General features: G+C 38.4%; 1 protein-coding gene across 2 annotated transcripts in view; it reads left to right on the forward strand.

The window, feature by feature from the left end:
* The window catches only part of zdhhc7 (zinc finger DHHC-type palmitoyltransferase 7), a 47005-nt gene extending 42443 nt beyond the window's left edge, over positions 1-4562 (forward strand). For both annotated transcript variants that reach the window (XM_052028284.1, XM_052028285.1), the window contains one exon: positions 3101-4562. In XM_052028284.1, the coding sequence (XP_051884244.1) occupies positions 3101-3277 (177 nt within the window). In that variant the 3' untranslated portion in view covers positions 3278-4562. The remainder of the gene's footprint in view (positions 1-3100) is intronic.
* The last annotated feature ends 10879 nt before the right edge of the window (positions 4563-15441 follow it).

Genomic DNA, 15441 nt, shown 5'->3' on the forward strand with positions numbered 1-15441 from the left:
ACCTTTTGGACATCTTCAGTTTTATAGCATAAAATTGAAACAAGTGTCAACCTTGGCTTCATTGGTTGCCAGTTGCTAGTATTCAGAATTCCCAGCAAGTTGTGGGTGAAGTCCTGTTCCAGAAAATTAACGTAATATGCCAGTTACGGTGGCATGCAAAAGTTTGGGCACCCCGGTCAAAATTTCTGTTACTGTGAATAGTTAAGTGAGTAGAAGATGAACTGATCTTCAAAAGTCATAAAGTTAAAGATAAAGCATTATTTTCAACATTTTAAGCAAGATTAGTATATTATTTTTGTTTTGTACAATTTTAGAGTGAAAAAAGGAAAGGAGCACCATGCAAAAGTTTGGGCACCCCAAGAGATTTGAGCTCTCAGATAACTTTTACCAAGGTCTCAGACCTTCATTAGTTTGTTAGGGCTATGGCTTGTTCACAGTCATCGTTAGGAAAGGCCAGGTGATGCAAATTTCAAAGCTTTATAAGTACCCTGACTCCTCAAACCTTGTCCCAACAATCAGCAGCCATGGGCTCCTCTAAGCAGCTGCTTAACACTCTGAAAATTAAAACAAATGATGCCCACAAAGCAGGAGAAGGCTATAAGAAGATAGCAAAGCATTTTTAGGTAGCCGTTTCTTCAGTTAAGAAATGGCAGTTAACAGGAACGGTGGAGGTCAAGTTGAGGTCTGGAAGACCAAGAAAACTTTCCGAGAGAACTGCTCGTAGGAATGCTAGAAAGACAAATCAAAACCCCCGTTTGGCTGCAAAAGACCTTCAGGAAGATTTAGCAGACTCTGGAGTGGTGGTGCACTGTTCTACTGTGCAGCGACACCTGCACGAATATGACCTTCATGGAAGAGTTATCAGAAGAAAATCTTTCCTGCGTCCTCACCACAAAATTCAGTGTCAGAAGTTTACAAAGGAACATCTAAACAAGCCTGATGCATTTTGGAAACAAGTCCTGTGGACTGATGAAGTTAAAATAGAACTTTTTGGCCGCAATGAGCAAAGGTATCTTTGGAGAAAAAAGGGTGCAGAATTTCATGAAAAGAACACCTCTCCAACTGTTAAGCATGGGGGTGGATCGATCATGCTTTGGGCTTGTGTTGCAGCCAGTGGCACGGGGAACATTTCACTGGTGGAGGGAAGAATGTATTCAATTAAATACCAGCAAATTCTGGAAGTAAACATCACACCGTCTGTAAAAAAAAAGCTGAAGATGAAAAGAGGATGGCTTCTACAACAGGGTAACGATCCTAACCACACCTCAAAATCCACAATGGACTACCTCAAGAGGCACAAGCTGAAGGTTTTGCCGTGGCCCTCACAGTCCCCCGACCTAAACATCATCGAAAATCTGTGGATAGACCTCAAAAGAGCAGTGCATGCAAGATGGCCCAAGAATCTCACAGAACTAGAAGCCTTTTGCAAGGAAGAATGGGTGAAAATCCCCCAAACAAGAATTGAAAGACTCTTAGCTGGCTACAGAAAGCATTTTACAAGCTGTGATACTCGCCAAAGGGGGTGTTACTAAGTACTGACCATACAGGGTGGCCAAACTTTTGCTTCGGGCCCTTTTCCTTTTCTGTTATTTTGAAACTGTAAAAGATGGAAATAAAAAAGTAATCTTGCTTAAAATATTAAAGAAATGTGTCATCTTTAACTTCATGCCTTTTGGAAATCAGGTCATCTTTTACTCGCTTAGCTATTCACAGTAACAGAAATTTTGACCAGGGGTGCCCAAACTTTTGCATGCCACTGTAACTATGCTACAGTGTAGATGAAGTGCACCTTCATCAGAGGAATTGTCTTCTGCATGAGTTGTGAAATTCATGAACTTGTCTGTACTCTTCAGTAAATATAAAAGAAACAAGAAAAAAGAAGCCAGAAACATTTAGTTAGCCAGGATCTGCAGTTCAGAAGTGTCCCGTGGTTCAATTGACATGGCAAGTAATAAACCAGGCAATATAGGAAGATCGCAGATCCAAGCACCAGTCATTGCTGAGGCAACTGATCTCAGCCGAGTTAAAGCACACCTATTGTGCCTTGGGGAAAGTTGAGCAGAGTTTCCAATTATAAATAGCATTTTACATTTTCATTTGGGTGAACAAAATCACTGGGTCATTGTTTCATCTCCCACCTCAAGTCAAAACTGAAGCAGCAGTCCACTATGTAGGTTTTCAGAGAACAGTTTTATGCACTCTGCATTAAGAATTTAAACATTATCAATGGTAATTTATCTACCATAGGACAAGAGCCTAAAACAAAATGCCAATGAGTAGAAAAATGATTATTTGCAAGACAAGTTAGGATCAAGCTGTATTTTATTCCACCTCATTAAAATGTCAACCCCCGCTCTCCCTCCCTATTTTTACAACCACCTCTGCCCTCAGAAGAAGGAAACTCAGGATGGAAAAGCAGGGTCTAGTGTTGGCTAAAAATTGTTCCATCCATTCAGTGGCCATGCCCCTATAAAATTCCAGTTGAAGGCATATACACAAGGCTATCAGGTGGACTATATATTAACATCTAGATTTAAGTGCAGAGAAAATTAGTCCAGGCAACTGATTCTGCAATTTGCGTGCTTCTGTTCTACACGGATCTTACAAAGTGAAGAAGAAAAATAACATTGCAAATCAAGTTTTTAAGTGGCTTTGCTTTGTAGTTTTGAGTGTTAAGCAAATGGTTCATTTCGGTTCTGTTCTAGAGCAAAATAAACTCTTTCAGTTATAATGATTCTGATAGTTAAGGTGCAAAATCATACTAAACCTTATTCCCATTGAACATGGCAAATGTAAAAACTCACTCAATGCAAGAACTGAATGAATTTACCCAAGTTTTCTAAATTTCCGAAGTCAAACTTTTGTTGGAGTCCATTAGATCAGTGGCAGCAAGGATAGTTCTGAAAAGTGCAAAAACTTTCCAAAATTCCCTTCTCCATGGTAAATCGCTTTAACTCAATCACTAACCTCCCCACTCCCAATCCCATCCCCCATTCTCTGGGTGAAAAGGGAATGAAGGAGGAAAAGTAGTTGGAGTATTTAAATGTTTACCCACAATATAATCACATCTAATCAATGTAACATTGTGTTTATTATGCAGGAAATTGAACGGTTAAAAAATGAAAAGCCTACATGGGAAAGGAAGCTACGATGGGAGGGAATGAAGAATGTTTTTGGAGGACAGCCTTCATTTCTATGGATTAATCCTTTCTCAGGCATTAGAATAAGACGACTCATTCCCAGACCAATGAAGGGAGGACCAGAATTCGCTGTTTGAATCTAAGGAAGAACTTTTCTGAGAAAGTAGTCTTTCTAATATTAAAATTAGCACAACAAGACTTCGTTCCTTTCCACAGTCTGCCTAATGAGGTACTATGGATTAAATAACTGCTGCCTGTTAAAATTGCACATAGTAACCTAATTATGAGCAAATCTCATGAAGTCTGGAACTAGCTAACTGACAGAGAACTCCATCAGCCATCATAAGAATGGATTGCAAAGATCAAACTGTAGCATTGAATGGACAGTTATACATCCTAACTCTACTGTACAAACCACTGCATAGTTGCTCATTTTGTAGTATTGCATCAATGTACTATTTGTGACATAATCACAAAATATTTGGATGTAAACCACAATGCGATTGATGTTAATTTAGTGATTTAGTAATTTAGTTGATCCATTTGTCATCCATAAAAAATAAGTTTCAAGTTCCATATTTACAAGTTGTTACATGAGATAAAACACATCAGTTGGCATTGAATAATTTCTTTATCTGTTTTTATATTTTTTATATATATATATAAAAAAGGAACTCTAAAGAAGGGGAAACTTTATTTTTTCAGTTCATGTATATTTGTGTTTTTTTTAATTTCAGGAAAGTTTCTTTCCCTTTGACTGTGGTATGGGTGTGCACTGTTATTTCTCAATAACTCAATGTTTACCTTGAACATAATCACCTTTTTACTTTTATTTATTGCTTTGTTAAAATACACAGATGAATTGTAAGTGTAAGATTGCTGGTGGTTATTTCTGAAATTGATATGAACTATCTTTATTACAAATCATCTCATCTAGTTTAATATAGAATGATTGTTTAGTGTATGGAATAGGGTAAAGCTCATTGTTTCTAATTCTCTGAAACATAAAATTTAGTTGAAACCAACTTAGATACGATGACTTAATTTCATTGTTGCAGAACCTTGGTGTTCATGTACAGTTCAACCTCAATAAGATTTACCAGATTTTTTGTAATCTGATGGATGAAATCTGCTTTCTGGGATCTAGATCAGCAGAGAGTATAATTCTGTCAACCAGTGGGCTGTGTGTTTACTTTTCAGCTGTTCCAAATCCTTCCACTCTCAGAAGAAACTATCAGACTTTAGCTGGTAGAAAATGAATATTAATGTTTGATTTCTGCTACTAAGGTGAAACATTTAGTGTATAACCTACTCCCCATATGATATGATGTATTGAAAAAGTATATGAAGGTTCAAGCATTACACTAACAGAATGTAGTGGCACAGTTTGAGCATTAAATGTCAATTGAATGTCAATTATGATTTAAGAGTTGAAGGGTTCTTTTTATTAGTAATTGTGTGTGTGTGTGTGCATGTGTTTTTATTTGTCTTAGCGAGCCGTTACACTGTATAGAAGCTATTTCCATTATGCTGGTGCTCCCGGTATGTGTATTACAACCCCATAACAATGCTAAAAGTTTCAGCTTTCAGGTGGCTGATATCACCTTTGTGGTGGGAAGGTGGTGGGAATGTGGTGTTGAAGGGAGAAAGAAAGATAAAAACAAAAGTAAACTAATGCAAAAATCAAGAAGGATGATTGAGAGAGAAAAAATTGTTTCAGTCACCTTCTGATAATTACTAAGTAGGCTCTGTTTGGAGCCTTGAAAATACCTTAAACTAGTCCCTAATATTTTCATCCCCCTACTGTTCTCATCTGCCCACCCAACTTGCCTTGTTTGATACAATACTCCATCCTCCTTTCCTATCAGATTCCATCATGTGTAATCCTGTATTGCCTCCACCTATCACCTCCGAGCCTCCCGCTATTTCCACTCTTCCCACCTCCATCCGCCTATCACCCCTCCTCACCTGGATTCACCAGTCGCTTGCCAGCTCCTGCTCCATCCTTTCCTTCACTTCCTTATACCAGCTCTCTCCCCTCTATCTTTCAGTCCAGATGAAGGATGTCAACCCAAAATGTCGATTGTCCATTTCCCTCCACAGATGCTGCCTGAACCACTGAGTTCCTCCAGCATCTATGTTGCTCCAGATTCCAGCGTCGGCAGTTTTTTGTTTCTCTATTCAACTAGTGTATACTTGGTTTATTTACTAAGGGACTATACCTGGAAGTGCTCATTGAATGCTCCTTGAATGCATTTACACATTTACCAGTTTCCATTTGGTACCAAAGCTAATCTTATGAAGCATAATTCTGGAGAGGGATGAGGCCGAACTGAAACAAAGGAAAGTAAAACTGTGTCATCCACTGTTTTCTGGAGGCAGAATCCAACTCTGGATTTAGGCTACATTTTATAACTGCCCAAAACAGCTGTGAACCCTTGTTGTACACATGTGCATGAGTGATCGGAAGTTTGGGACAAGATGCCTTTACTCACATTGTGGATACTTTAAATGGTAGATATGTGCTGAACAAAATCCATTCAATGGGGATTCGCTTTTATAAAAATCACTTATGAACTTGTTAAAGGTAAGTAATATTGAAGAAATAAACAGAAATAGCATTGTGAAATATTCTGATTTTCATTCTATACTATGTGAAATATTTACAGGGTCTGTTTGGCCTCTGGTTGACTCTTCAAATTTACCTCAAGCTTCAGCAGGTGTTTTTAATTTTTTCTGTTCCAGGAGCATCCCACAGCTGGATGAAAAACTGAATTTTATATAAATGCCATCATTTATCTGTCCTTTGAAGTTTAGCAAGGCTTCAGTGATTATTAGAGCCATACAGTCCAGGTAAACCCTAGTTTCGGTCTTTGTTGAGTTGATTTCAACCAGGAAACTGACAGGAGTGCTTCAGTTGTCCCAGGTGCCACAGAGTTAGGGAGGAGAAACTTTGTCCAGGATTCCTGTTCCTTAGAGGCATCTAAAACTGTGCTTGGAAATGTATAGAATGAAAATCAGAATATGCTTAATTGCAGCTGAATAATCAGCAAGATCTTCAATGTCAAGTCTTGCATATGACTGCTACCCATTTGGGTAGATGCTGGAGGGTTGCTACAGCTGCAGAGTCATACTCCAGCAAGAAATTGCTTCAGGAATGTTTGGATGGGACTGAAATAAAGTGGAATTTATCAGGTGTACTTTGGACATTCCCTTGCTTATTAAAATTATTTTTTTCTCACACCTTTATTTGTCTTTTTTTTTACAAACAAATGAATGTTTCAGAATGAATCCCAGCATGGATCTCTTTCCTCCAAAAGGTAGGTGATGCTCTATCTTAAAAACTTCTTATGTTCTTTTTTATCTAATTGTTATCAAGGCAGCCAATTGTAAAACTAGCTTTTGGGAGCTATGTTTGTTCATTACATTTGATATCATTTTCCAAATATGAACCTTAGAAACATGCCAAATGGATCATCACACCACTGCTTGCTGGCTGGCTGCCTGCCTAATCCCTTTCATATAACCCTTGTTTATTTTTCCAAATAATTATCCAGCTCCCATTAATGGAATCTGTTCCTACATTGGTTTTGGTAGAGAATTCCAAGCTACAAACCTTTTTTATCATTTGTACCTTCTCCCTTATTTTGTTTTGATGGTTTTAAATTTAAACTTCCTGGTCATCAGCTCAAAAATAATTTAAGAAGTCATTTTATCCAAAATCCCTCACCAAGACTTATAACTTTTGTATACCTCTTGACAGATTTCTTCATCTCCACTGTAATAAAATAGCCGGAGTTCTTCTGTTAACTAAAGCTTTGCTTTCCTACCAGCTTACCCTATTTATAAGACTTCGATACCCTGTGTACTTGTGTTTCTGAAGTTTTATCAATTCCTTACAGTTTAAATCTGAATCCACATATGTGTATTTTATCTATATAAACATTTTATTCTTGTTTCTAAAATTCATCTCATATTTTGATTGAATTTCATCTGACATCTCTGCATACTTATGGACATACTCTCTTGAGTTCAACTAAATCTTTGTCACTATTATCACATCCTCATCAACATTACGAAGAATACCCTTGAAATGGGAAAAAAAATCCATTAACCACTACTGTCCATTTTCTGTACTTCAGTCAACTTTCTACCCATGTTTTTAAAGCAATAACTCCAATATTATGACTTATCCTTAGTTACTGAAGTGAATTTTTCGTTATTGAACCTATTAATTTTTTTTCCTTTTATGCCACATAATCCTGGCATCACATTCAATACCCACTTGAACCCTCTATGCCATAGAGCTTTATGTGCAATTACTCCCCTTAGTAAAACAGATTAGGAAAGGTAATGAAGAACATCCCTCCTGAGAAGACCCCTCACTATTTTGTTTCAAACAGGTTTCCTTTATCTCTCTTACCACTAGGAAAAGTTTTGGCAGTTGTTGGAATATTAGTCAAACATTGATGTCAATCATTTTAGAGAGTTGACCTCATCTCCTTAGTGCCATTCCAATCAAATAACTTTAATTCACAAGTTATTGTTGATTCAGGTACGAGGATCCATAGATTATAATTAGGTCATTCTGTCATCCATTATAGAGATCATCCCTCAAAGGAAGCTTGGCAGCAGATTATTATTTTCTTTAAAAAAAAACAGGTGAACTCCCTATTTGAGTAAGAGATGGTGAAATATTATAACTCAGATACCACTTTAAAAGGGCATGTAACAGTGTTTGCATGTTTGGTTCTTAATTTTTCTTTGTGGTAGGTGATGATAGGGCAGGCAGGGGAATGGGGCTTCCATGTCCTGAGTGAATAGTTCAACCGCATCTGCTGAACCAACAAGATCAAATTATTTTGAAATTAACAGCATGAGGAGGAACTTTGAATGCAACACCAAATCAGGTACAGAAGGAGAAAGCAAATCTAAACTATAACACAGAGAAGTAAGGGTAATAACTTTTATTTAACTTTTCACATTTTTAAATGATCCACTAACAATATAAAAGGAATGAGACTTCAAATTTAATTATTATCTTTTAACATGATAGGTTGATGGGTAGTAATTACATGATTTTTCTATTAGGAGGTTGCGTATGTTTCCTCTGGTGCATTTACTTCATGTCTGCAATGTAAACATATTTTGCTGTTCAGTACACTTCATCGGTGAGACAGACGGCAAACTGTTTTTCTAAACTAGCAGTAAAGCAGCAGAACTTGGGTAGCAACTTTTGAATGTTCATTTGAAGCCCTTAACTGCTATAACAGTACTAATTACATGTAAGTAATTGGCACATGTCATCAGCCTCACCATTACTTTGACCTCAAATTCCTGTTATTTTCCAATTCTGCGCACATACTTCAGGGAAAATACAACCATCTGAAACTTCGTGGGGACTGCTGAACAGCTAGTATTTATGCTCAGAAGTTCAGGAATCCCAGAAAGGAATCCCAATTTCCAGGCTGAGCTCCATTGATGATTTCTCAGCTGCTTTATGATGATGGAGACCACGATGAGTCAAGCAGCAGTGCATGAACTTGCTGGAATCCCTGAGCAGTTAAAAGGGAGAATTTATCTGCTGTATCTACACTAGGAAAAGCAAGCCCGTGCATTTGAATGAAGAGGAATGGCTGCAAGGAGAAAGGGAAATTGTAAGGTAATCTTTTTAATTAAGCTTGTTTAATGTTTTTAATTATTTAAAGTGTTTTAAGTAATTTTATTTGTTATTTTATAATTATGTAATTGATTTTTTTGTATGTTTCTGAATATCACGAGCATTTAAAAGAATTCAAAACCCTTGACAACTTTGACAGCCAGCAAAGCTTGTTGGCATGACTTTACCAGCTTTCTGCTCTTTTTCAGCTGTTTCATAGCTGGGTCTAATTCTGGTGTGGCTATTAGGTTGAACAAAGCTCTGCCAAATAGCATGACTTCACCATCAGGATTACATCAGGGAACCACAAGTGATGAGTCTGTAGTTGGTGCTATGGCTGTAGCACATATGGGCAAGTTTTCACTATTGGCAAGCTCTGCTATTTCCTTAGAAGTATCTTTGTTGCATTGCTAAATTGTGCCTTTGCAATTTTTTTTCTCTTTTGTCTTATTTTTTGGTTGTTCCTCCATGCTTCCAAGTAAGTGTATTTACCTCTTTGGCCAAGCAACCGTATGACTAATATGCTGCTGTTTGGATCTACTCAGCTGAGACAAGAAGCTTTTATCCCACCAATTTGTCTTTAAATACTTTGCCTGAAGTTGGCGAATTTAGAAAACTTTCTTATGCAAAAATGCCCAGTGCTGTAGGTTTTGTTTCTATTATGCAATCTGATTTAACCTCCTGCTGAATTTAGCCTCTCATTAGACTACATTCCATTTTTTTTGAAATGAATTGTAAGTGAAAACAAAAAACACTGATATTTGGTGTTTGTGAAATGGGTAACATGTTTCAAGTTAACAGATCTGAAATCAATCAAAGAAAAATTATTTATTTCTTGGAGAATTCTAAATAAGTAAACAAAGGACTATATATTTTGGAACAGCAGTTCACAAACTCCTAAGCTTCAAAATATCACAATCTATCTTCTGCCTCTGAGGTATCATTCCTTAATGTCAGCTCCCTCCAGAGCCTTGCTGAAGTGCCCATTCTTCATGAGAAAACAGGCAGTGAGTCTTGTTAAATTATTCACTTGTGGACCCAATTCTCCTTCGTCAGATCACCACATTCATGCACTTTAAGGAAGTTGATGAATAGCTGTTAAAAGTACGAAAGCCTACATTTCCCTCCCTCTTCTCTCCCTGCTTCAGATAATTTTTTTCTAGATAAAATTATCAAAACCAATGTGAGTCTTGAAGTGGTAGAGCCGTAGATGGTAGCTAAAAGGTAATCCAGCTTAAGGAAGGCAAAGTATTATGACCTAATGAGTTGCATCCAACAATAAATAAGATCATTTAAAAAAAATTATATTTTTAATCTTAATATTATATTTTATTATGTTTTTACTAGAATTATATTTCAGAGCTCCACTGAATGTGGATCTCCTGGAGAGTGACAAATATACATCTTTAAAAATGAGGAACAGAAATAATTTGAGTAATCAAGTCTTGACGCGTGTAAGGAAGGTTTCACAGCTTGTCGTCGAGGATGAAATGCCATGCCTGGAATTCCAACACCCTTAATTAGCAAGAATTATACGTACAAGGGTTTAGGAATTTTAACATTCCTATCTGTCACTTATCATGATGCTTATGACAATCAATCATACAACTGATGATCAGGCAGGGTCCTACATAACACCAGGAAAAACTAAAGACGTAATATTAAGTTTACATCGGGTGGGGTGGGGGTGGTTGGCACCACACTGCCCCCAGTCAACAGCAATGTCATGGCTAAGCTGTACATAAACCAAACCTAGGTTTGTTTAAACAATTTGCTGCTTTTAAGGCTTTATTATGGAGGAAAAGGAATGCTCCAGGAGCTCCGGCAGAGGACCGGGAATGATTCCAGTAGGCTCCACGACGAGCTTTTGAACAATCAAAAACCCCAGTCCAGGGATTTTCTTCTTCAGAAATGTTTACTCATCAAAATGGAGTGTGTCATTGTCAGCATTAGACTTGGCTAGGTAAAGCTGGTTTCAAAGCAGAGTAAAGCTCCATTTATTCAGAGTCAACAGCAATTTTCTCCATCTCCATTAGGAAGTGCTCTGCTACGGTCATATCAATGTTTATCCCTAAATGGATTGTCAAAGCCAGTTTGTGCTGTGACTCCATGACCACCAGTAATGGAGTTAAGGTTGCCCAAATGTCTTTTACATCTAGTACTCATAAAGGAAAAAAGATGTTTTCATGCCAGACTAGATCAAATTGGATTTTAGGAATCTATGCTGCCCTGAAAGTGAAAAGTCATTATCCCATTACTACATAGAGTCATACAGCATCGAAACAGGCCCTTCGGCCTAGCGTCCATGCAGACTAAGTCGCCCACCTGACCTAGTTGCATTTGCCTGTGTTTAGCCCACTTCCCTCTAAATCTTTCCTAAATGATTTTAAATGTTAAAATTGTACCTGCCTCTACCACTTCATCTGGCAGCTCTTTCCACATACCCACCACCCTGTGTGTGGGGGGAGAAACTTGCCTCTCGGATCCCCTTTAGCTCTTTTCCTTTTCAACTTAAACCTATGCCCTTTACTGCCCTGCCCTTGTCAATCCTTATTTTCACCTCTTCAAAAAAAACTCAAATTCATGAGACACACACAAAGCCAAGCTGACAATCCCTGATTAGTCCTTGCCTGACCAAATACAAATAATCCCCTCCAATAACTTTCCCACCACTGATGTTGGGCTCACCAGCCTGCAGCCCTCCTTAAATAAAGGCACATTACTCACCCTCCTGTACCGCATCTGTGGGTAACAATGATACAAATAGAGTATCTCTGCCAGAGCCCCAGCAATTTCTGCCCTAGTTTTCCACAATGTACTAGGATACACTTGGTCAGGTCCCAGGGATTAATCTACCTTTCTGCGATTTAAGACTGCCAGCACCACCTTTTTTGTAATGTGGAAATGTTTCAAAACATCGCTATTGTCTTCCCTGAATTCCCTTGCTTCCATGAATTTCTCCACGGTAAATACAGATGACACACATTCATTTAAGACCTCGCCCATTTCCTGTGGCTTCACACATAGACAACCACATTAATCCTTGAGGGGACCTATTTTCTCCCAAGTTACCCCTTTGTTCTTAATTTACTTCTAGAATCTCATAGGATTCTCCTCTACCTTATCTGCCAAAGCTATCTCCTGTCTTTTTACCCTCCTAATTTCCCTATTAAGTATACTGCCACATGTCTTGTACTCCTCAAGGGATTTGTTTGATCCCAGCTGCGTATATCTGACATGCATCTCCTTTTTCCTGGCCAGAGCCTTAATATCCATTGGCAACCAGGGTTCCCTAATCCTGGCAGCCTTGCCGCTCATTTTAAGAGGAACATGTTGGCCCTAAACTCCCCCTATCTCAATTTTAAACTCTCAGATGTCCCTTTACCTGCTAACATCCTTTCTTAATCAACCTTTGCAAGTTCAGGTCTAATGCCATCAAAATTAACCTCTTCTGAATTTAGGACTTTAACTTGTGGACCAGTACTCTTTTTCCATAACTATTTTAAACCTAATGGAATTATGTTCACTGGTCCCAAAGTACTTCCCCACTGACATTTCAGCTACTTACCCTGCCTCATTTCCCAAGACGAGGCTGAGTGTTGCCTCCTCTTTTGGAGGGCCATCTTCATATTGTTTGAGAAAACTTTCCTGGGCATACTTAACAAATTCCACCCCATCCAAATCCTTAGCATTGTGGCAGTCCCAGTCAAGATTTTTAACCTCTCCCAAGCAGGGAGAGGTTAAAAATGTCTGCAAATACCCCTGCCAGCTGATCTGCACAGGATCTGAGGACACGGCCAGGGACACGATCTGGGCCAGATGCTTTCCGTGGGTTCACTCTCCGGAAGGCTGATCTTACATCTGCGATGGTGACTATGGATTCAGGTGCATTGGAGGCTGTCAAGGTGGGTGGTGACAAACCCATCCCCTTCTGTTCAAAACATGCATAGAATATGTTAAGCTCATTGGGAAGGGATGCGCTGTTGTCAGCAATACTGCCTGACTTTGTTTTGTACCCGTTATAGCACGTAAGCCCTGTCAGAACTGATGGCTGGTCTGGGACTAGTATTCTCTCTTGGCATCTCCAATAGCTTCATGAAGGTCATATCTCGATTTCTTATATAGGTCAGGGGTCACCTGATTTGAATGCTGCAGTCCCAGATTTTAATAGGGAGTGGATCTCTTGGTTCATCCATGGTTTCCGGTTTGGGAACACCCAGATTGTCCTCTTTGGTACACAGTCCTCAACACACTTGCTGATGAAGCCTGTGATGGTGGTGACATACTCATCTAGGCTGGCAGCTGAGTATTTGAACATCTGCCTGAAGCATCTGTACCCCAGACCATTGAGCTGCCAGCCCTACTCATTCCTCAAATATATTTCTGTAACAGCTATAATATCCCAGTCTCATGTACCTAGCTATGCCCCAAATTCATCTGCCTTGTTTGTCACATTTCTTGCATTAAAATAAGTGCAGTTTAGTCTATCAGATCTTCTTTACGACTGTTCCTGCCCCTGCCTGTCTGCCTACTGAAGTTGCTTCCTCTAACTTCTATATTTGCCTCAACTTTGTCATCTGTCATACAACTACTTTGGGTTCCACCCTCTGCCAAGCTAGTTTAAACCCTTCCGAGTAGCTCTAGCAAATCTCCCTGCCAAGATATTGGTCCCCCTCCAGTTCAGGTGCAACCTATCCTTCTTGTACAAGTCCCTTCTGCCCCAGAGGAGATCTCAATGGTCCAAGAACCCAACCCCCTCCCTGCTGCACTAACTCTTCAGCTATGTATTCATCTTTCCTATCGTCTTATTCCTACCCTCACTAGCATGTGGCACCGGGAGTAATCCAGAGATTACAACCTTTGAGGGCCTGCTTTTTAACCTTCTGCCTAACTCCCTGTATTCATTCTGCATGACCTCATCCCATTTTCTACCTATGTCATTGCTACCAATGTGTGCAACAACCTCTGGCTGCTCACCCTCCTCCTTGAGAATGTTCTGCAACTGCTAGATATCCTTGACTGCGGCATGACTTAATATTGTTTAATCTTTTGGTAAGAAAATGTGTGCTCTATATTCTGAATGTGTACTACAACTAGGATTGTTGGAAATATTGAAAATGCATTTTTCTATTTTGTTCTTTTTTTGACAATGCCAAAGAATTCATGTTAAAGGCTGTGGCTGATATACAACAGATATTGCGTCTGCATTCTCAGGATAGAACCCTCCTTAGATGTTGGCACTTTGTTTCCCCCTCCAGCCTGCACTGCACTATTGCCATTTTACTCATCATCAGCCAGAATTAATGCTGCAGCTGTTCCCAGTTTCATGTGATACTGATGACTTCTATTGATAGCTCCTAATTTTATGTTTTGATGGTTTAGCTATTTAAACATATTGTTTAAACCATAGTTACTAATGCACATGCAAATCTTAATTACAGTGATTTGGATTGTGCCATGATTAAATCTTAAATACAGGCTTGTCAAAGTTTGAAGCTTGAGACGACTGGATTTGTAAAGAAGCCGTAAGTGATCATTATTCATGGAATGTTTACACAAAAATCAAATTGGTTTTGAAACTTAAAAAAACTTCAATACACAACTCTTTTTTAGCTAAACATGCCAGTTAATATCGAATGAAGATTCATTAATAGATCAAGGAGTAGTTCAAAATTCAAAGATCCTGATGAGATTTAAGTATGCAAATGTTGTATCAATGCTTAAATATGGACTTTGCTACATGTAAATCCTAAGTAGCTTTCACAAGGTTTTGGTGGTCAGAGCTTTAAATAAACTGTATAAGTATTAAATACAAGCACCCTGAAAAACAGCTTCATATGTTAGGCTGCTTTTAATGGTGTCTCTAGATAGGAATATTTAGATATAGGTAAAGATCTAGATAAAGAATTTATATCAAATGAAGCAAACATTGCAACCACTGCACTAAGTTATAATTGTGTTTTTATGATAATATTTGAAGAGGCAGATTGAAGTCAAGACTGTAACTTAAATGAAGAACAGTGGAGAGAAACCATGGCACTAATCTACCAGGATTTTATCTGATAAAATAGCAAGGACATTGAATGTGAAGTCATTGGATTTCCAAAGCCCAATCAAGATTTCACATTCAATCTGGCATGGAGGTACTTTTTTACTTAATAACAGGCATTCTCTGTCTTCAACTTTGGTGCTGTTAATGTTCATTGTAAAAATATTGTGATACAATTACCACAAACTATTAAGGAATGAATTCTGTTTGTTTGGGTATGTCATATTCCTCTCTTTAGGAGCAATACAAAAGTGGCTCTGTTCCTTTTTAACTATCCACTTCAATTAAATGATCACAGAGATTTTATCCTCTTGCTGTTTTTCTCCTACCTTATTTCCTTTCCTTGTTCTTTCTCCCCCCTGTATTTGTTACCTCTGATTCCTCACTGGGGTGATGATCCATGCATGCTCTTCACTCTCCATTAACTTGCCTGTTTTTTTTGTTTTCCATGGGCATTACCAGTGATTGAAGCAAGAAAATGCTTCATACTATTGGCATTCTTAAGAACCTGAGCCATTCAGAAAGCCTGGAGAAATCCTTAATTAAATAGATTGCAATGGGTAGTGTGCTCTGTACTGCTGGCTGTCTCTGCA

Source organism: Pristis pectinata, chromosome 13 (genome assembly GCF_009764475.1).
Source record: "Pristis pectinata isolate sPriPec2 chromosome 13, sPriPec2.1.pri, whole genome shotgun sequence".
In the NCBI taxonomy this organism is placed as follows: domain Eukaryota; kingdom Metazoa; phylum Chordata; class Chondrichthyes; order Rhinopristiformes; family Pristidae; genus Pristis; species Pristis pectinata.